General features: G+C 48.4%; 3 protein-coding genes across 6 annotated transcripts; 1 reads left to right on the forward strand and 2 right to left on the reverse strand.

The window, feature by feature from the left end:
- Window positions 1–387: 387 nt before the first annotated feature.
- On the reverse strand, window positions 388–8,155 carry FBXO2 (F-box protein 2). Its single transcript, XM_049807485.1, has 6 exons — window positions 8,127–8,155; window positions 6,187–6,462; window positions 4,957–5,083; window positions 4,764–4,859; window positions 4,239–4,374; window positions 388–3,816 (listed from the first exon to the last, which is right to left on the reverse strand). The coding sequence occupies exons 2-6, from the start codon at window positions 6,434–6,436 to the stop codon at window positions 3,682–3,684; spliced, it is 744 nt and encodes a 247-aa protein (XP_049663442.1). The 5' UTR covers window positions 6,437–6,462; window positions 8,127–8,155; the 3' UTR covers window positions 388–3,681.
- Window positions 6,290–11,681, forward strand: LOC126041568 (F-box only protein 6-like). Of its 3 annotated transcripts, none has more exons than XM_049807456.1 (6): window positions 6,290–6,387; window positions 8,538–8,860; window positions 9,495–9,621; window positions 10,354–10,449; window positions 10,793–10,928; window positions 11,479–11,681. In XM_049807456.1, the coding sequence occupies exons 2-6, from the start codon at window positions 8,602–8,604 to the stop codon at window positions 11,623–11,625; spliced, it is 765 nt and encodes a 254-aa protein (XP_049663413.1). In that variant the 5' UTR covers window positions 6,290–6,387; window positions 8,538–8,601; the 3' UTR covers window positions 11,626–11,681. The 3 variants fall into 3 exon arrangements, with proteins under 3 accessions (XP_049663413.1, XP_049663430.1, XP_049663421.1); XM_049807473.1 differs by lacking the exon at window positions 6,290–6,387 and adding an exon at window positions 8,230–8,307; XM_049807464.1 differs by lacking the exon at window positions 6,290–6,387 and adding an exon at window positions 8,256–8,307 and having other exon boundaries at window positions 8,586–8,860.
- A 731-nt stretch (window positions 11,682–12,412) lies between these two features.
- Window positions 12,413–20,960, reverse strand: MAD2L2 (mitotic arrest deficient 2 like 2). 2 transcript variants are annotated; one of them, XM_049807505.1, is made up of 9 exons: window positions 20,908–20,960; window positions 18,381–18,432; window positions 18,018–18,136; window positions 17,404–17,475; window positions 16,408–16,508; window positions 16,193–16,287; window positions 16,006–16,079; window positions 13,720–13,812; window positions 12,413–13,421 (listed from the first exon to the last, which is right to left on the reverse strand). In XM_049807505.1, the coding sequence occupies exons 2-9, from the start codon at window positions 18,418–18,420 to the stop codon at window positions 13,380–13,382; spliced, it is 636 nt and encodes a 211-aa protein (XP_049663462.1). In that variant the 5' UTR covers window positions 18,421–18,432; window positions 20,908–20,960; the 3' UTR covers window positions 12,413–13,379. The 2 variants fall into 2 exon arrangements, with proteins under 2 accessions (XP_049663462.1, XP_049663452.1); XM_049807495.1 differs by lacking the exon at window positions 20,908–20,960 and adding an exon at window positions 20,857–20,888.
- Window positions 20,961–21,525: the final 565 nt, after the last annotated feature.

The raw sequence follows: 21,525 nt of genomic DNA on the forward strand, positions 1-21,525 counted from the left end.
TCACTCTCAGATTCTCTACCTCCTCCCCCACCAGTGCAGAGGGACGGGGACTGGGGTTATAATCAGTTCAGCACGTGTTATTTCTGCCACTTCATCCTCCTCAGGGGCAGGACTCATCGCACTCTTTCCCTGCTCCAGTATGGGGTCCCTCCCAGGGGAGACAGTCCTCCACAAACTTCTCCACTGTTCGTCCTTCCCACGGGCTGCAGTTCTTCACAAACTGCTCCAGCGTGGGTCTCTTCCATGGCTTGCAGTCCTTCAGGAGCACACTGCTCCAGTGTGGGCTTCCCATGGGGTCAAAAGTCCTGCCAGAAAACCTGCTCTGTGGGCTCCTCTCTCCACAGATCTGCAGGTCTTGCCAGCATGAGCTTCCCATGGGGTCACGGCCTCCTTCGGGCACCCACCTGCTCCGGCGTGGAGTCCTCCCCAGGCTCCGGGTGGATATCTCCTCCACCATGGACCTCCATGGGCTGCAGGGGGACAGGACAGCCTGCTTCACTATGGTCTTCCCCATGGGCTGCAGGGGAATCTCTGCTCCTGCGCCTGGAGCATCTCCTCCCCCTCCTTCTTCACTGACCTGGGGGTCTGCAGGGTTGTTTCTCTCACATGTTCTCACTCCTCTCTCTGGCTGCCGTTTCTGTGCCTGCTGCAACTTTTTTCCCTTCTTAAATACGTTATCACAGAGGCGCTACCACCATCACTGATGGGCTCGGCCTTGGCTGGCGGCAGGTCCGTCTCAGAGCCGGCTGGCGTTGGCTCTGTCAGACACAGGGGAAACTTCCAGCAGCTTCTCACAGAAGCCACCCCTGTAACTCCCATCCGCTACCAAAACCTTGCCACTCAAACCCAATACAGTGTGATAGAGCCCTTCAGTGGCTGGGAGCTTTAATACATCTAAACCCTTTTGTCATAGCCGTACTGACTTTCTGTAATCCTATGAAATTGCATCTCAATTTCCATGGAGTCTGTAACATGTGAGAACCCATTAACCTCCTGTGCTCTGTTCATCTCCAACAGATGAGTTGACATCACCTTGAAATTGGACGTATAGGTATGGTGCAGATTTCAATGTGTTCAGACTTCTAGTATTTGATCAAAATTCAAAAGCCATTTCGAACAAAGTATTTATAATGCGAGCAAGACTTTTTTTCCAAGTACCCAGGCACTCACTTGCTCTGGGATTGTAGTAGTGATGTGGCTGAATGCAAGGAGTAATCCCTTCCCTGAGGTCAGCAGCAGCTTTTGCAAGAAGCTCTGTGGAGCAGAGGCAGCTATTCTCTGCAGTGAAGCTGCAAGGCATTGAGCATCTTGGAAAGCACCTCTTGGAGGTGAGTGGGAAGGTCAGGACAGCTTTGCAGGATGCCCCTGACAGCCAGTGTGAAGCTGGCTTCCTGGCATGAGGAAGAGTGTGGAGGGAGGGGGAAAGCCCCTGGGCAGCTGCATTTGGTATGACAGAGCTGCTGGGGAGGCTGTGTGCATTTTGTAGTTCAGCCTAGATAAGCCTAAAGTTGGGACCATGGCCCTACCCTGTATTTACAAGGGACACAATATCTGAAGACTTAATCCTGGGGTTTATGCTGACTGTGAGATGGTAGCTTAGGAAGGGTTCAGTTTAACAACTGCATCAAGACATCCAATATTGATCCGCTTGCTATGCTGATTCTTTAGGGACAGAGGCCTCATTTCTTCTGTGGGGCAGAGAGTTGGCAGTGAGTTGAATATTAACTAGCAACTTTGTCAGCCGCATTAAAGGCTGTGGTGAATAAAGCAGCATTGTGTGACTGGGCAGGGGTAATGGAGGGGAAAGAGTTAAATTCTGAACTGGTTTTAATCTCTCCTGGGTCAGAACCAAGCCTGAGCTTGGTAGCCCTGAGTAGGGCTACAGTTACAGATGACCTGGAGGGCATCTGTCAGGGCTGGGCTTTGTAGGAGCGTTCCTGGACCTCCTTTGTGCCTTGTGTGAATTCCCACTATGTTTTAAGTGCACCTTTGCCAGCTGCTGCTCTGCAAACCCATTGCCCATCAAGTGCTTCTGACAGGTTCAGGCTGCTGGCCGGGGAAGAGAATTTGTACCTCTCTTTGGGAGACTCATGGTATTATACAACATACAATGACTCCTGGTTTTTGGTTAAGACTGGTTGACATCGCTCCACATAACTGGACAGAAAAAACATGCTTAAGCACAGGACAAATAGCCAGCACACAAGGGAAAATCCACACACAGTTGTGTCACTTTATTACTTTTGCCTGGACTCTGGCTTGGCATGGCTGTAGTTCAGAATGCCAGTGTGCCCTAGGCATCCAGGTGCAGAAAGCCTGATGAAGCAGAGCGTGCACAGAGTGACCAGCTTGGAAGCTCTCCCCTTTGGCTACAGGTAACAGTAGTACGCTGCACTTGTAATGGTGCACTTTGATGCAAAGTAGCATTCAAGTATGTATGTGCTGGCAGCCCGGGAAGGGAAGACAGACAGATGGACACAAAAATGTAAGTGCCTACCTCTAGGCAACACCAGCTCTATGAAGGGGATGCTCTTCTGAGAGGACTAACTAGCAGGGCAGGCTTGGCTCAGGGAAGCTTAGGTGTCTTTGTTAAGGATGGTGGCTCACAGCCCTGAGTGATATCAAGAGGCACTAGTAGGAGTATGTATGAAGTGCTGTCTTATCAGTGAGCATATGGCGTGGAGGCAGATGTGTACTTTTGTTAGAAGGCAGGAAGAACTGAGATGAAGTGGGGCTAACAGCTTTCTGTGTGAAGAACATCTCCCTGCAAAAAGTCATACTGGATGACCAGGGTCCTTGTTGCATGAAGCATGCAGAGGCCCAGAATGAGTAGATGGAGTTTGTTTTTATTTGTTCCTGGGACCGTCTCCCCAGTTTGCTTCTAACCCATTTCCCCAAGTCCTTGTCATCTCTCTCCCAGCAATTACTCTTAGTTGCCATCTGTCTGAGGGAGGCAAATGAAGCCCCAGGTCTGGACACCAGAGAGGTTTCAGTTCCTAACACTTTCCTTAATAAATGGATGCTGAGAACAGTGTAAGAGAAAAGGATCCAATCCCTATTGCTTTGCATTATCACTGAAAATTTAACTAATAGCACTTGGCAGCCAAGCTAGAGCTCCTATATGGCAAGTAATGACATCTATTGTTTATAAGTGGGAGAAGCTAAGTTTCTCACTGCGGGTCATAGAAGTAGTTGGTGACAGAGATGTGACATGGCTCTGGGTTTCCCTGGTATGTTCTCAGACACAAGGCCTATGCCTGCCTTTCTTTTTTCCACTCTTTAACTTCCAGAAAATATGCCCCAAGTACCCTTTAAAATTAAGGGGTACCCAAGTCTGGGAAGCAAGCAGGAGGGGTGTCTAGCTCAGGCTGGGTGCTAGGTGTTAGTGGCTTAGGAGAGAAGTAAGGTCTGCAGGATTTCTGGGTGATCTCATGTCTGACAGAACATCAGTGCAAGTGGCGAGGCTGTCTCATGTGATGCATTCACAAATCTATTCACATTCTTTGCATAGTCCTCTTGAGGAAAGATGGATGGTGGCCCCTGGCATCTTGCATGCACATTCATATGTAGAAAGGTTGTATGCTCTACAGCCTGGAAGCAGCACCATGCAGAAACCATCCAAAGGCCATGGGATGCCCTGAGGGAAGTCAGCTCCAGTATGCAGGCCCCAGTTCAGCATGGCTATGGCTCCACTGTCACGCTGCTGTTGGTAACACGTACGCCATACCATCCCTTCCAGAATAGTGTGTCCTGGCCACCATGTTCGAAGCGGACAAAGCGGACCCCAGGCCCATAGTTGGAAAAGGTGTGGGAGATCTTTGGGATGAGAGACAAAAGGTTGTTGGCAAGTGTCAAACCACCATGAACCTACCCTTCTTTAGTGCAGTCTTCAACCCCACCTGCCCGAGTCATAACTACTAGGCTGGGTAACAATGAGGACACCTACAGTGGGAGTTACTAGAAGGAGCTTTGATCCCATTGTTGTTCAGAGGCCATTAAACCTCTCCCAGTTGGGCATCTCCATCTAATACCTGCAGTGGTGGCTCAGCAAGTTTCCAAGTTTTATGTAAGGTAGCCTCCCAGTATAATCCCTTTGTTCAATTACAGGGTCATGGCTCCCCAGAACACGACAGAGCCTCCGCCTCCTCCAGGAGAACTCTCCTGCTTCTCTCTGCTTGAAAATATTCCTGATTCATGCAGGTTGGGTGTCACCTGCTAAGCCCACAGCTGTAACTCACCTCAGTCCAGTTGGCATCATTATCCTGTGGGATGGCAATAGTCTCACTTTTGTACTCGGCCAGAACATCCTCATTCTCCGAGAGCAGCTTCACACAGAGCTCATAGAGGCAGCCGGCATCACTGCGTCCTGCATACCTGCAAGGATATCCAAGCTGCTAGCTTCACCTGTATGAACTCTGCAAAGAGCCAGAGCATACAACTGCATCTTGCTGAATGCAGGCTCTACCAATCTCATCAAGTTACTGGGGTCTTGCTTTGAGGTGGAAATCCATAATGGCTCTTACCCCAACCCACCACCTCCCCTCATTCACAACAGGAACCTGGTCTTTAGAGGCCAAGCGCACCAACAATTTGAAGATTGTGGGAGCTGCCTGTGGCACTGTAAGCCAAGACACAGCCCTGTCCCACATTTAGGGGATCCTGGCAGCTGAAGTTTTAAGACCCAGTGCAGGTATATGACCTCCCTGCCCTTCCTTTTCTTTCTTGACTCCCTGCCTGCCTTCTGAGGCATCCTTGCTGCTTACCAGTCTTTTACCACAACTTTAGGCTGGGTGGTATCCATCAGCTCTTCCCAGTAGCCCTCAGCCCTAAGGTCAATGACCTGAGCCTTTTGACACCACCTGAAACACAAGAAGTTAATTGGTATCACAGTCTCTCCTGGGACTGAGGGGACCAAAAATGTCCCCTTTTCTGAATAAGAGAAGAAAGCAGCCTTACTCATAAGATGTAACAAAGTACTTATGGACTTCTTCGCTAGGGAATTCTTTTCCAAAGTCCCCAGGGAGCTCTTCAATTTTCCAGCCATCACCTCCATTCTCTACCTCTCCCCAGTGCTGCAAGTCTTCTGCAAATGGCAGAAAAGAGACTCTGAGTCTTCGTTTCTGTGGGCCTGGGGAACCTGACCATCTCCCACTGGAACCCTTCTCTGGTTTGTGAAAGGTGTGTTGTTAGATGCAGAACTAATTTTGTATTGTAGACTATGGAGATGTTTGTTAAGTAGAAGTCAGGCAAAAACCTTTAGTCTGGCTGAACTTTAATGTTAAAAAACTTTAACATTCCCCACCAAAATGGCTACATACATGTGGATTTATTTAAGAAAGTACACCAGTGAAATTATTTAGGTATTCTGAACTGTGCGTCAACACTTTCATTGTCATAACATAGGAATAGCCTGGGGACAGATGCCAATTGCTTTTTTTCTAAATTTTCTAAATTGCCAAGTGGTATTTCTAGAAGCAGTATGGCCTTAAACATTGGGCTTTTCTGGTCATAGCCAGAAGGAACGTGGATGTTGGAAAAGCTTGCAGGAAAAATAATCTGTAAACAAAATGGACAAGCTGTGCTGATATTGGTTTGGTCTGTGATGTGTGAAATGTATTTTTTGCTGCTGGATCTTGCAGATCTGGCAAGCAAAGTTCATAGATTATCAAAATAATGACAAAAGGGGTATGTGCACAGCTCTAACATGGGCTGTAGTAAGGAAGGTACAAACAAGATGTGCCTGAGCTGCTTCAAGGAAGGAAGCCTGAAGTGCCTGGTGAGCTAAGGGCAGACTAGCTCCTGAGTGGGGAAAGGCTTGATCTTTCCTGTCATGGTTTGGCAAGAAACAATCTAGGAAACGCAGATGCCACTACTATTACTGCATCGGACGGGGGTTCTGCAAAGGACACTTTTGTCTCTCCAATGTGATTTGGATCCCTGCAGGGGCTTATATAAAGTTGATGTCAAGTAGAGCCCTTTACAAAGGCTGATTATCAAAGGCCTTCATTCCCCTTAAATGATTTGACTGCATGCATTAAGTGATTTGACTTGGGCAAGAAGCAAGTACTGCAACCAGATAGCAACTAAGATTTTTTTTTTTTTTTTTTCTTAAAGACTGGAGATGCCCATTTCCCAGTGACTGGTCATCTTTATGAAATCTTGGGGCTTGTTATGCTGGTCTCTCACCTTCACCACATGGGTTCTTGATGAGATTCTTCCTTTTCTTACTCAGGAAATAGAAGTTTTGCCAGTTCTCTGCATTCTCCTGTGACTCTGCTCCAGTGAGGCCTTCCTGCTGACACTTCAGGATCCAAAGTGCAGCTCCATCGACCAGGTTCTTCCACTGGCAGCAGACCAGGCGGCACACCAGCACCAAATCCACTGCAGGTATGGAAGCTAGGATTCTGATCAGGACTGCTTCAGGGAGGGACTCCATCCTTGGACCAGGCTGGACAGAGCTTTCTGATAAAGAAGGGGGAAAGGAGTGGTGACGCAGTGGCCCTTCAGACATGGGGTCCCCCACCCTCAGTGATGTCAAACGCTGATGCATTAGAAAAAAGGGAAAATAAGCACGTTATCTGAAAGCATGATTTTGGGGGCACAGATTGCTTCCTAACCTCAGGGCCTCCTGACCCCTATTAAGTTAATACCCTGAAGCATGTCAGCAGATTAATATTTTATGTTCCAAGTGAAGCCCTTAGTTAAATCCATCCACAAAATGCAAGTAGTTGACATCTGCAGTTGTGGATAGTTTGTCAGTTTCCTAGACTGGAATCAGTCCTTCCACAAATCTCTGCTGCTGCAAAAATCAGCTTATTAATGACTTCCTCTGCAGAGGGAGGCATCTGGGTGTGTGTTCTGCCTTTAAGAACATCGCTAATAACAAATGCTGCAGAGCAGTACCTAAATATCAGTGGTGAGCATCTTGCCAGCCACATTTGCAGTGGTTCGTTCTATATCTGAAAGGCTTTCCCTCAAGGGGCTGGCACTTACATCTCCTTAGTCATAAGCCTGTATAAAGTATAGGTCTGAGCATAAGTGAAAATAAGTCAGCTGATATTCTCTAATATTCCTTTTTCTGTGGCATTATAACGTGAGCAATTAAGTCAGAAGTGTGTGCTTTAACTTCATGCGCTAATTCTGCGCTCTGACTCCTGACAGCTCTCTGCTGCCCTGAGTTGAAGGGCCAGGTGCTGCAGGAATAAGTAAAGATGAGTGTGCAAATTCAGAGCCCCATGTCATCAGTGTGGGATGCACTGTGACACTGCTTTAATCTCAGCTGGGTTCTGATGCTGAGACTGCAGCAAACTGCATAAGATGCAGGCGAACTCCTCAGGAGCGAGTCATTAAGCCTAGGAGAGCGCTAGAAACAAAGTAGGTGAAATATCCTGACATGCTACTTGATGAAATATGGCCTTGACAAATCCAGCAAGGGAGGGAAGAAATAGGGAGTCACTACTGGAACAGCATCCTACATTTAGATGTTCCAGATGCAGAGCTATATCATGTGTCCTCTACCTGCAGTGCAGACAACAGGAGCAAACTGTCATTTAAAATTCCCTAGCTTCTATGGGGATAGCATTGGGGATTTCCCTTCTCTCCCCACCCCTTTGCAACCCTCAGCCACAGTTCTAAAGGGTAAAATGCGTTTGTGGTTTTGTTTTTTTTTGTTTTTTTTTTTAACTTTTTAAAAAAGAGAGATCATCCTGGTTTAATCTCCTGCAGGAATTTCACAGGCCTCACCTGCTCTCTGCCTGGTGATGGAGCGTTACCGCTCTCCTTGCTTAGGAAAGGCTTCCCACGCACTCGGGGAAGGGGTGAAGGTCCCTGGCTGACTTTCCTTTTCCGCTCCGACTCGCAGCACCTCAAGACCGGTCTCCCGCCGGCAGACCTCCCGGGGTAGCCTCCATCCCTTGCCGTCCTTGGGGCTCACTCCCGTTCCCTATCTGCCCCCGCTCCGACCCTCTTTCCTTCCGCGCCTTCCCTCCCGTGCCGCCCAGCAGAAACCCGCAGCCTTGCGGCGCAGCGCCCAGCGGCTCGGGATGCCCCCGCCCGGTACCCCCGCACCCCGCCCGGCAGGGCAGGGCAGGGCCGGCCCCGCGGGGAGGTACGGAGCGCTCTCTTACCTCGGTGCGCTGCTCGGCGGACGGACCGGGGCCGGGGCCGGGGCCGGGCTGCCCTGATAAGGGGCGGTGTCCGCGCGGCCCCGCCTCCCTCGCCGGCTGCCCGCCCCGCGCTCCGCCCGCTGCGGAAGGGCCGGTGCCGCCTCACATCCGTGTCCGGAGGGCGCAGACGGGCGGAGCCCAGGTGGGGCGGGGGGCCCGCGGCCGGGCGGGGGGCGCCGGCGGGGGAGCGCGCTGCCCGGGGCGAGGGGGGGGGGGGGGAGAGGGGGGGCGGCGCCGCCGCCGGTCGGGGCCGCGGCCGCGGCCCTGTGGTCCGGCTCCGTCGCGCCCGGGGGGCGGCCCGGCATCCCGGGGCGGGCGGCTGGCGGGGTAGTTGTGTTAGTGACCGGTGAAAACTCTGCTTGTTTCCCGAAGCGGCGTGGCCTCGGCGCCCGGGGATTTTTCCACCGCGTCCTCCTGCAGCCCGTCACGGTCTGTGATGACAACCATTTGCGACCTCCCCGAAGACGTGCTGGTGGAGCTGCTGTCGCTGCTCCCAGCCCAGGATCTGATCCGCACCTGCAGACTGGTCTGCACGCAGTGGCGGTACGTGGTGGATCTGACCACCCTATGGAAACGCAAGTGCCAGCGCGAGGGGTTTTATATTCAGAATTTGGACAGAAGCGTCTCTGATTGGAAGATCTTCTATATGCTCTGCAGCTTGAAGAGAAACTTAATCAAAAACCCTAGTGCCGAAGGTTTGTTTCATTATTTATAGTAGAGGGTTAAAAGACTTTCCCAACAGTCAGAATGAGTCAGAGTCTCGAATTACTCAAGCGCTGCTGGTGGTGTGGGACTGTCCAGCTACCGAGGGATCTCTGCCGGGTCAGATCCACAAGTAAACGTATGCACTAAAACTGCCGTGGATAGGTAAAGTATTGGTAAATATGTATCTGTGGTTGCAACCAGAAAAAAAAAAAAATCTCTGGAGTCACTATGGCCCCAGCACTGCAGACGGTGACGGTTAATTTGCACGATATGGTAATGAAACTATCAGGTATTGGGATTAAACATTTGGGTAGCTGAGGAATTTTTGTTGTCAAAGACTCGACTAACGTGAGTACAGTAATTCTACATCTTCACTGATTACGAGTTTCTAACGTGGTCAGAAAGTTGCTACCTATTAGTCTAGCTGCTGACAGCCACATTAAAAGTAACGGCAACATAAAGACAGAAGTCGCTTTCAGATGTAGGAAAAACACAGTGTATCTGAGAAACTCGTCCCAGTAGGTTCCTAGTATTCTTCTGTCACTGATTCTTTAACAAAAGCAGAGACGCTGTTGGAAACTGAAGTGAGGTCCTAACGCTCATCTTTGATATCTATATTTTTAGAGAACTTTCAGCATTGGAAACTTGATAATAATGAGGGAGATAAATGGAAGATTGAGGATCTGCCTGGAACTCATGGAAAAGACATGCCAGACCCCAAAGTACACAAATACTTTGTCACTTCATATGGGTAAGAACTGGATTCCAGTAATCTGGAGCTGGGAGACCTGCTTCCTCCCGTCTGCAGAGGCACTACAGTTAGAAGGATTGAGGCGGATCACTGAACCTTTGCCCATGTGTGGGGAAAGGAAGGAGCTTAACTAACCTTTTATCCTAGTTAGTCTAAAGAGACAGGTGTACTGCTGAGAGAATTGCACATTGCAGTACGTGCTAAATTCCTCTGTCCCCACCAGGAATTTCCTGTAACTTTTTTTATAGTCATGATAATCCACATGGGATCCCTGCTTCTCTTCTACCAAAGGTGGTGGGCAAAGGTTAAGGTTTGGCAAGCTAATCAGATGCACTCACCTGACAAGTTCAAAGCTCTGTAACTCTAAGAGTGGTAGGTGTGTTTGCCATGCTAACAGCTTGCAATAAAAGCTGTCAACAGAGGAGAATTATCTGCTTTCATATCCATTAAGCAGTAGTTTCTTCTTACCAATATATGCTATACAAGCTCAGGGACCTCCCTTAATCCAGGTTGTAGGTAACTATTCCTTTTTTCTAGGGGTGAAGCTAATCAGTTCACTTCCTTGCCTAGTGCTGGCTATGGAAAAAAGACATGCCTTAGCTATGTCAGCCTTCTGGGCCTTTGAGGTCTGGGTGGGCTTTTGGTAAGAGTAAAGCTGTCAGGCAAAGTGTGGATGTCGAGAGGGAAGAGATGTGTTTTGTGAAGTTGTGAATATTTCTATTGCTGTTGCAGGCCATGCTTCAAGTCTCAACTCATTACCCTGCAGAAAGAGGGATACTGGAATCAGCTGATGGATGAGAAACGGCCTGAAATTGTAGTCAAGGACTGGTAAGTGTATGCACTGAAAACCACCAGACTTTCTGGCATTGGCCTAGAGATAAGCTAGGCCTCTGAAGCTTTTCATGCTATAAAATTAGTTCTTTATCCTTTGGGAGTTGTAGCTCTTGAGTAAAGCACAAGCTAAATCTAAGTTTGTTCAATGGGCTGTAAAGAGGTGGCAATCCTGTGAAGAGCAGGATAGCTGGAAGTTTTAGAACTTCTTCATAGCTGTGGGGATGACATTCCTTTTCCTCTGCAGATGAGGATCTCCTTGGAGACTGTTTCTGAACAGTAAAGAAAACTGAACACTGTATACACAACCCTGCTCCTTGATTACTCCCTGCCTCTCTAGGTACGCTGCCAGATTTGACTGTGGGTGTCGCTATGAACTTACAGTGAGGCTCCTTTCTGAAGACTACATTGTCCTTGAGGAGTTCCATCCTGAGCCAGTGGTTATAGAGCAGTGGAATGATGCAGCATGGAGAGAGGTAAGCAGCAGCCCTGTAGGCAGTAGCTTTGCATCAGTATTGTTGACACTTGAGTCTTGCAAGTCTGTCTTGGCCAAAAGTCCCAAGTGGACCTTCTTTCTTTGCCCTTCAGCCTCCTCTACTCAATACAAAAGGTAAGTCAGTCCTTGCTGTTGACAATGCTGAAGAAGCAGTAGTGTCATGAAAGAGCTAGGTTTGGTTTGTAGGTGCCCAGGGTTTTCTAAAGAGTGTCCCCTGGGCTTCCCCTGAACATGTTTAACTGGTTTGATTGGCTGTAGATTCCTCATTACGTTGTTGCTTACATGACAAACATACCTAAGAATCAAACTTAATGTTATGTTTTACGTGGAGGGGATTTCAGGGCAGAAGGCTGAGTAAGAGAGGCTTTTTTCCCATCCCTCAGAAAGGGGTATGATGCACTTTCAATGAAAGATATCTTAGAATGAGCTTTTCCTGAGGACCAGGGCTTGCATATTGTAGTGGTCCGAGCTTCTAGGTCAATGCTGGTTTATTTAGGCACATTAAGACGACTTTTATTCTTTCTCTCCAGATTTCTCACACCTTCCAGAACTACCCAGCTGGAGTTCGTTACATCTGGTTTCAGCATGGAGGCCAAGACACCCAATTCTGGGCAGGATGGTACGGCATCCGAGTGACAAACAGCAGCATCACCATTGGGCCCCTGACACTGTTATGAAGGCACAATATAAGAGTTTGCTTTTACCTCAGGACTGTAACCAGGTGGTCTCAGGTGCACTTATTTGTACTCTCCGGGCGAGTGTCCTGGCTTTGTCTTGCACAACCGATCTCAAATACAAGCAGCTAGTTCTCCTTGTTCACAGCAGAACTTCTGCAGTCCCAGCCCTTTGGAAGGACTTCTGTCTTCGTCTTTCAGCCTCCTGTACCATGGATGTTACTGCAATTACTAGTGCCCTTCCACAGGAGGAAGAATAGGACAATTAAATATGACATCTGTCTCTTCTAGTTAATCTGTCCTTGTGCTACAGCCAAACACTGTCTTAAATAGAAACCCTTTCTTGGTTGTTTATGGAACTTACAAAAGATAAGGCTAAAATGTTTTATTTCAGTTTATCAGTGCTGTCCTCAAGGGCTCTGCTACAGAGAGACTTGTTTTGTACGGTATTTTCCTCTTTCAGTTTAATTCTGTATAAAAACATGTATCTTTCACATCAGACCTTTCATAGCATAAGGAAACTGTCAACCCTTTTTCATAAATGCCGTGTCACTGGTACTTAATTCCTTACTGTTTCTGTAAGTTTATATGACCAAAATGCTACATGCCTTCCCTGTCCAAATACAGCCCGTCATTGTTTGAATAAACAGCTAGAGCAGGAGGAGATAAGAAATCCATTAAGGTGGCTACCTTACAACATAAGTGCCTTTTGATTGTGATGGGCTTTTTCCATATTACCTTTGTACTACCAAAGTACTTGGTTTGTACTGAACAGTTTAACCCTACATAAAATGTTAAAGCAGTGCACAACCTCAATCTATAGTATTCTCGCACTTTTTCCTTGGAGGAAGCAGGGAGGTACTATACTGGCTGTCTTATCAAATTGTCTGACTAACAACCTCAGCTTAAATACCAAGAACCATGTCTTCTACCTCTGTATGCACAGAGCCAATACTAAGACCTTCTTCCAGCTCCTTTGATAGGTGTAGGGTTAACAATGGTTTCCCTTGTCTGCTCTCTGTTAGGAGTAGGACATTGGCAAATGTCCTTGCTGGACAGATGAATTCCACCTTGCTAATGCCACTTATAGGTGAAAGCTCTCCCATGGAAAGGGAAGAGATCAAGGTTGTATAGCCTCTCATAGGAATTGACAGATTCCACATATGTTCCAGAAAAGGTATGGAAAAGTGGTGGAAGCTCAACATAAAATACAAAGCTCCATACAAAATAAAAATACTTCCTCACTTAAGGGGGGAGGCTGGTTTGGACAGAACTCAGCCTAGTTCAACAGGGGTAAAACTTAATATTTATTGAAGACTACTTGGGACAGTCACAGTGGACAGACACTACATAAGGCCTCACTCACCCTTAGTATGAGTCCATCGCTCTAGCGGAGCATGTAACAGATTGCTGTATATCACTACCCATGAGCAATGGCGATGCCCTATTAAGGTGAGAACTGGATTGGTACAAAGCACTGGCTGCATACTGCAGTTGCCTATATCCTGCCCCTAGGGATTCGCTGTAACAAAACCTATACTCACTCTCACACATGAGTGTACATGGGAACAGGCTCTGGCTCCACATTCCAAGTCAGTTTTATATACAGTGGTAAGAGCACTTGAAATAAAGAGGCAGCAGCTGCTCTACATTCACCCAGAAGGCCAGCTGAAGAGACGGTTATCAAGGTATGGTTTGTGAGACACCTTATTCCACTGGAAGATCAGATGAGGTTTGAAGGCAAGGAAGATTTGAAATCAGGTGCCTTTGTGGGCTCGCTCTTCTACATATAGCTGCATCTGGAAGAGAGAAACAAGCATCGGTTCCATTTGATATGCAGGTAGGTGAATGCAAAAAGTCTGCAACAGGCTAAATAGGAAGAGTCTGTATGTTCCCCCATAACCAGGTTTCCTATTTTATTATGAGGAGTCTTGTCCCGTTTTGATTACAGGCACAGGCATCTGCAAGACTAAGCTACTGCTCGGCAGTATTAAAATTGTTACCCTACAGAAAACTGCAGAGCTGGCATCAGAGTAGATAAAGTTTAGAACGACATGCAGTTTTCAGCCACTGCTTGGGCCAGAATGCTCTGCTCACCTTTAAGATATCAGATGTCATAGTTTTCAGGGGGATGAGCCGAGGATCATGCATGTGCACATCTTGTTCATCAGCAAGGATCCATGGGAAATCCTAGGGGCAAGAATACATAGGCGTTTTATTTGCAGAGAGCCTGGCAGATTCCGTAAGGTGAGTTCTCTTTCTCAGCACTAAGTCAGCATTAACTGAATGAGAGAGATCGAGTGGCTGAAGGAAGAAATGGGTAACTCAAACCTTTCATAACAGCAAAACTTAACACTTGCACACTTGGCCCTGAGACTCGGCATAATTACCTTCAGTTGCAGCATCAAACCATAATGTTAACCCACTTATTCCAAAGGTGACATCTCACTTCCTTAAAAGATACACTTTTAACTGTCCTGAGCTAGCATGTTCTGTTCATTACACCAGCATTTAATTGCAACTCCAAAATGCTCAGGGCATGGATTTCTGTCCTGCTTTGCAAGCTGAAAGGTTGGCCTACTATACTACCAGTTTACGTTACCAAGCAATACAGAGCAGACTTCCATTCTGAAACAACTTTATACTTCACTAGCTTTATTTATTGTGCCTTGTAACGCCCAGAATAACTTGGCTCGGGGAGGAGGGGAGAAAGTTTCCCTGTACCTAAGCAAGGGTTCTTAAAAAAAGTTCTTGTTTTAAAGTGATCTGCACATAACTTTCCTGCAAGATAAAATGTATTTGTGCACCCAACATCCACTAGTTACTTCAGTTTTAAGTCTTCCTTACTGTTTATAAAGAATCAGCCATCCACACATAGTGGAGGTGGAATAAGGGCTTTGTTGTTGATTAAATTCAAGTACTTCTTCTGTATATCAGAGTACTTTTAAGTGATTGAGCAGGCATTATGCAGTAAGTATTGTTACAATCTAATTCAGGCATTGAAGTAGCTATTGTCTGCAATTGTGGCTGGTGTGTGGTGAGTGTGCTTAGTCACCGTGCTAGTGTAAACCATTTTAACACATTCAAACCAAAGTTGTGAAGTGCATCATATGAAGTTAACATATGTGTTCAAAATATCTAGCGGCCTTAACCTTAGAGATGCCAAAACTCTGTAATTTCCAGACTTTGCTCTGTAGCTTTCTCATCATCAGGTAGCGTATTTGGTTTGAGTGGCAAGGTTTTGGTAGCGGATGGGAGTTACAGGGGTGGCTTCTGTGAGAAGCTGCTGGAAGTTTCCCCTGTGTCTGACAGAGCCAACGCCAGCCGGCTCTAAGACGGACCTGCTGCCAGCCAAGGCCGAGCCCATCAGTGGTGGTGGTAGCGCCTCTGTGATAACATATTTAAGAAGGGAAAAAAGTTGCAGCAGGCACAGAAACGGCAGCCAAAGAGAGGAGCGAGAACATGTGAGAGAAACAACCCTGCAGACCCCCAGGTCGGTGAAGGAGGTGGAAGAGGTGCTCCAGGCGCCGGAGCAGAGATTCCCCCGCAGCCCATGGGGAAGACCATAGTGAAGCAGGCTGTCCTGTCCCCCTGCAGCCCATGGAGGTCCATGGTGGAGGAGATATCCACCCGGAGTCTGGGGAGGACCCCACGCTGGAGCAGGTGGGTGCCCGAAGGAGGCTGTGACCCCATGGGAAGCCCATGCTGGAGCAGGCTCCTGGCAAGACCTGCAGATCTGTGGAGAGAGGAGCCCACAGAGCAGGTTTTCTGGCAGGACTTTTGACCCCATGGGAAGCCCACACTGGAGCAGTGTGCTCCTGAAGGACTGCAAGCCATGGAAGAGACCCACGCTGGAGCAGTTTGTGAAGAACTGCAGCCCGTGGGAAGGACGAACAGTGGAGAAGTTTGTGGAGGACTGTCTCCCCTGGGAGGGACCCCATACTGGAGCAGGGAAAGAGTGCGATGAGTCCTCCCCCTGAGGAGGATGAAGTGGCAGAAATAACACGTGCTGAACTGATTATAACCCCAGTCCCCGTCCCTCTGCACTGGTGGGGGAGGAGGTAGAGAATCTGAGAGTGAAGTTGTGCCTGGGAAGAAGGGAGGAGTGGAGGGGAAGGTGTTTTGAGATTTGCTTTTATTTCTCATTACCCTACTCTGGTTGATAGGTAATAAATTGACTTAATTTTCCCCAAGTAGAGTCTGTTTTGCCCATGATGGTAATTGGTGAGTAATCTCTCCTGTCCTTATCTCAACCCACGAGCCCTTTGTCACATTTTCTCTCCCCTGTCCAGCTGAAGGGGGGGTAGTGATAGAAGAGCTTTGGTGGGCACCTGGTGCTCAGCCAGGGTCAACCCACCACAGGTAGCCAAATATATCACTCACCTTTATCACCTGGATCTTTTCCATGTTCCGTGTGGCAGCCTCCCGTGTGTGAACCAGAACGGTGAAGGTACAACCTGCAAGAGAAACGGTAGGCTCTGGATCAGGGGACAACTAACAGAGGATCAGACACTACCTGTTGGCTGAAGGCAAGCAATGCCATGCTATGAGGCTGTATGGACACGTTTACCTGGGGGATTATTGTCAAGCACAGCATCACACACGCTGATTTTCAGGATGAAGGCACGCAGTAACTGCTCCACATGGGACAGCAGGGACTCTGAACTGTTGAGGAGACAACAGTTGTTACTGGCATGCAAAGTGCTGGGGCCTGGAGCTGCTTCCAGAACACTTCTGCAGAGGCAGGTGTTGGATGCCACGGGCAAAAAGTAATGGAAACTTTACCTAATGGAAAGAAGAGGTGGCTGGGTGATCTCAAAGACAAATCTCTCCACAGGGTGGTGCTCTTTATCCAGGATTACAACTACAACTTTCTCCACATCATTCTGCAAGAACAAAGATAGAAAAATCCCTGCCTTAGAACAAGCTGTCTTCTCCCGAACAGTGTGCATCACATACTTCTGGTGAAGTGGGAGTATGCTTATTTGTTGCGTCTCACAGCAGTAGCACTTATCCAAAGCTTGAGCACTGTCAGATTATTCTCACCGATCAGAAAAAATGCTTTTGCAAAGCCATTTCTTGCTAGATGTTTAACCAATAGCTTATTGCTAAGGCCTAGGGAGATAAGTGCACTAAATAGTACATTTCTCCAGATACTGTTCTGGAACAAAGGGGGAAAAATGTGAAGCTGTCTCATGACATCACTCGGGAATGTACAATGATGAGGAAGTTAAGATATGCTTAGACTGTTGGCCAAATATAGCAGCTTTGTATTACCGCAACATAAAACTGACCTATTTCCGTTCTCTAAAAGTGCATTAAGGTTGTCTGTAAAGAGCAGAAAATGCAAAATCTGCCTGCAATCTGAAACATTTCATATGGTCACACCTTTCTCTTACAAAATCTAGAGTTCAAAACTACCTTTGCTTGCTGGCTTACATCAAAGCTTTTAAACTATTCTGCCAAATAGGTGCTTAAACTGAAATGTAGTCAAGAGCAGAACATTAAGTTACCATGTAGGATGATATAACTGAAAATATACAGATGTATATCCTCATGTCCATGTATTTGGCATTTAGTTGCATCTATGATCAGCAGCAAGGCAGGGCCTTAACTGCAAGGAAAGTTATGGATGTTATTTTTGTTAGGAACTTTATCAGCTAGTTTATTGTATATGGAAAAATTGTAAATAAATTTTGCAACTAAGACAGTATTTACTTTCTCTTCCTTTCTATCAAAACCACTTGCAGTATTTTGCCAAGGTCCCCGATATGATCTTACCTTCTCGAGCAGTGGCTTTACGCAGTGCAGTGTGTCCTGGATGTATTGATTCAGCTCTGGGTGGCAGGACATCTGTAGCAAATACAGCGAATAGTCAGAGCTGTGTTCTGATGTGAACCAGTACAATGCTAAATGGGAAGACTTAAACAGAAGCACAAGTGTGTTACAAGGCACTTGAGTCATGCTTCAAATAGCATTTTTCACCATTAAGTTGCCAATTCAAACCAGTAATTTTTTCATGGAAGGGTTAATTAGCTGAGGCAGATCACTGTACCCACACAGTTGTAGTATATTGGGAATATATACCCACAATAGCATATTGGGAATAGTATATTCCAACCATCTCTACTTCCTAGGAAGCATGCTTTCATGTTACCTTACTGTACATAGCTGGGGAAGCCTTCTACTACTGTTGTCCATGATCTGCTTGTTCCATGAGAACTGCTGTATCCTCAGCTACAGGGCTGTTTTCCCTTTTGACAGGAACTAAGTTCTCAAAAATGAGTTTGCACGTTAAAACAAACTCTGGAAGTTATTTAGTTGTGATGAGTGTTGACTGATCCCTGCTATTTTGCTTGTCCGTGTGGCTGTCAGCTTCCAGGAAAATCTCCTACCTGGACAGGTACATTGTATTTTTTCCTCTTCTGAAAGATCCCAATAGGGTAAACTTCTCTGACATATAAGATAAGGTGAACAGCCACTTCCAGAAATTCTGAAAGAACATCCGCAACAACTGAAAAACAAAAGTAAAGGATGCTGAAGTAGGGGGGGGGGGGGGGGGGCGGAGCATGCAGAGCAATAGCATATACTTATAGGAATTTTTTTAAGGTATTTTTCCCTGCATAAATTTTACCTGCTTCCCCTTAGCTGCAGGAAGTTTAGGGATAGAGCAACTCTCCAACAACAATCCCACAAGCTCATGTGCCAACAAGAACCCTTGCAAGCATAGCAGTTTGCAGCTTAGCACAACACGTTACCTTGCCCAAAGTTAAGGTCCTGCCGTGTGAGAGTGGTCATCTTTCCCAGAACCTGGAAGTAATCACAAAAAGAATGTTTATCCTCTGGCTCCTGTATTATTAATACAGTCAGCTCACGGAGCCATCCACTTCCCTCGTGCTGCTGAGCTCAGACCCAACAACTGTCCTCGGTGCTTAGTCACAAGCATATGAACACTGCCATAACAAATCCACAGGGCCCACCGTGAAAGGTTTAAGCACCCTCCATAACCAACAAGAAGTCACCAGAAATCACCAGTAGTACAAAAACCAAAGACAGTATCATTGCCGTGTTCTGGCTCACACCTCAGATTGATAGATTACTCATAATTTAATTCTTGCTTTTTTTTTAATTGGGCCTTATTTAAATTAAAAAAGTGAAAATCTGTCCAGTTCACAGTTCTTCACTGTCTCCCTCCCTTTTTGATGCATTTTGCTAGGACTGGAGAATTCCTGATTCCTAGACAATCACTTTTTAGTAGCACAAGGAACGCTAGTTTTTTTTAAAGCCACACAAGTGTTCTCGTAACATACTAGAACATACCCCTTTTCTAACCCCTACATCTTACTGTAACACGAGAACTGCTCTGTTTTATGGGTTTATTTTCACACCACCACCATGAAACATTGCTTGTTCAGGCTAGGCTTTGCATCTTTCATTGGCTCTACGCAACACAGGTACATCTGCTGTCCGCTACCAACAGCTTCAGAGTCCCAAGGAAACCAAACCCTGCACAACTGCAGAATTAAGTTAACATGGAATTTGTCACACAGAATCATGGAATATCTCAAGTTGGAAGGGACCCATAAGGATCACGGAGTCCAACTCCCTGTTCCTCACAAGACTATCTAATCCATATGACTAAGAGCATCAGCCAGACGCTCCTTGAACTCCGACAGGCTCAGTGCCATGACCGCTTCCCTGGGGAGCCTGAAATTTGTGACAATTATAAAGGGCAGCACATTATTGTGCCAAATTGAATACCGTGTGCCAACAATCAAACAGCAGACGCTGAGGTTCAACTTTCCAACAGCTTTCCTTACATAGCGGAGGCTGTGTCTTACATGTTTTAAGCTACAGCGTACATAATCTTCTATCACAAATTTTAATTCGTTTCATTATTTTATCCATACTCTTTGCACGCATGCAAACTCTAACCACTAACAGCAGCGCCGTTGTTCATAAACTGTGTATGTCTTTAAACATCTCCAGGAGCACCTTAGCTCCATCAGTAACACAGCTGCCTTACACAGACCTCTGATAAGCCACAGTCATTCCAATCCGTTGTTTAGCCACTGACTTTCAAGCTGCTTCAGCTGCAACAAACCATGTTTTTCAGACCTACAAAGAATTACTTCGACCTTCACAAAATAGGTAGCTACTCTACTCTTTCTTTTTAAATCAGAATCTTACCATTGTATACAAAGACTTCTGGAATATTAGTGATCTGCCACAATAAATAACACTAAGATACTTGAGCATCTCTCTAGCACCCCCGCCAAAATTTGACTCTCAAATTTGTACAAAAGATCTGTATCGAAGTAGCCTTAAGAATCTGTGGGTTTTAGAGGTTTAGGTTCGCATCCTCACCTAAACACCACGCCTTCTTAAACAGAAGCCCCAGAGAGGCAAGCGCATCCCCAGAGATCCACCCTTCAATGCAGTCATAAGGGTATGCCTAAGAATCACATATTTAATACTCCCTCAGATTCAGGTTTTGGAGCAACCGACTGGAGCAATGCTGCAGTTACTAGCCTTTCCTCTATTCATTTGAATTCGCTGTCCTGCGTCTAGGAGGTCAGTTTCCAGAAAAACTCGTCCCATCTCCCCAGTATAACAGACAGCACTGAGGGAAAGCCTGCACTTCCTTCATGCTGCTTTCTGGATGCTAGCAATCCCTTACTGAAGGAATTTCAGAAGAAAAAGGAAGCAAAGGAGGCAGAGATATCACGCAGTTTGCAATCCGTCATCTCCCAAGGTACCCACGTCGATTACACGGGCTCCCGCGCCAGCCCAGAATAAGGAGCACAGGCCTCCCGCATCAGCTTGCGCTGCGCCCTGCCCGCTTCACGGCTCCGGAGGAGAGAAAGGAGACTCTCCGGGTGCTCCTTCACCGTCTCACACGCCGGTTTCCCTAGCGCCCGGACAGACGGAAGGACAGACCGCGGCTTTCGGGACAGGGCTGGGTACCCCCCGGGGTGCCCGGCTCCCACCGCTCCTCGGCAGACACGCACTGCCCTTACTTCGCTCTCCCTGCCCGCATTTCTGAGCCCGTGCTGCCAGCCGCTCACCCCCGCTCCCTTCCGAAACGGGGCTCCCGACCCCGCAGAGCCCCCTCAGCGCAGCCCTGCATCCCCCCACTGCCAACCCGGGCGCCCGCCCAGGGGACCCCCAGTGACCGGCACCGCCCCCCCGAGCCGCGAAGGACCCCCCCCCCCCCCCCCCGGTGCCCCTTACCGCCTCGGCCCGCCCGGCGGAGACCCCCGGTGCCCCCCGCCCGCCCCGTACCGGCCCCCGCTGACCGTCACCGCCGCACACGCGCGGCGCCCAGCGCGGGTGGCCGGGCGGCGGCGCGGGCGTGTGACGTCAGGGCGGTGGGCGGACCGAGCGCCCTCCGGCGGCGGGAGGAGCGGGCGCGGGGCCGGGGCCGGGGACCGGGCGGGGGGAGCCGGTCCCCGTCCCCGCCGTCTCCCGTCCCCGCCGTCCCCCGCAGCCGCCCCCACTGCGGGCTCCCGGCCGCCCTCCCGCCCCCCGCTCCAGCGCCGCAGCGCCTTCCCTTGCAGCGGGGCTGGGTGCTCGGTGCAGGGAATGGGGCACCCCGGTCCCGTTTCCCACGCCGTTACCCTAACGCGGGGGAGCCCCTGCGGGAGAGCGGGAGCGCCGTGCCCGCCCCGCCGTGCAGGTGAGCGGGGGCCCGGTCGCCACCACACCCCACCCCACCCTACCCTACCCCACCGGGGCCGGGCCGCCCCGCCTTTGTCTCCGTCCTTTGTCTGCCCCGGGCAGGAACAGGGCAGGGACTGCTCCTGCCACCCGCCCCGCACCCTGCGCTCCCGTGGGTACCCCTCCTCCTCCGCACCGGGCACCCCCGCATCATGAGCCCCTTGCACCCCCCTACAGCACCCT

The sequence above is a fragment of the Accipiter gentilis genome, chromosome 1 (assembly GCF_929443795.1).
Source record: "Accipiter gentilis chromosome 1, bAccGen1.1, whole genome shotgun sequence".
NCBI classification, from domain to species: Eukaryota; Metazoa; Chordata; class Aves; order Accipitriformes; family Accipitridae; genus Astur; species Astur gentilis.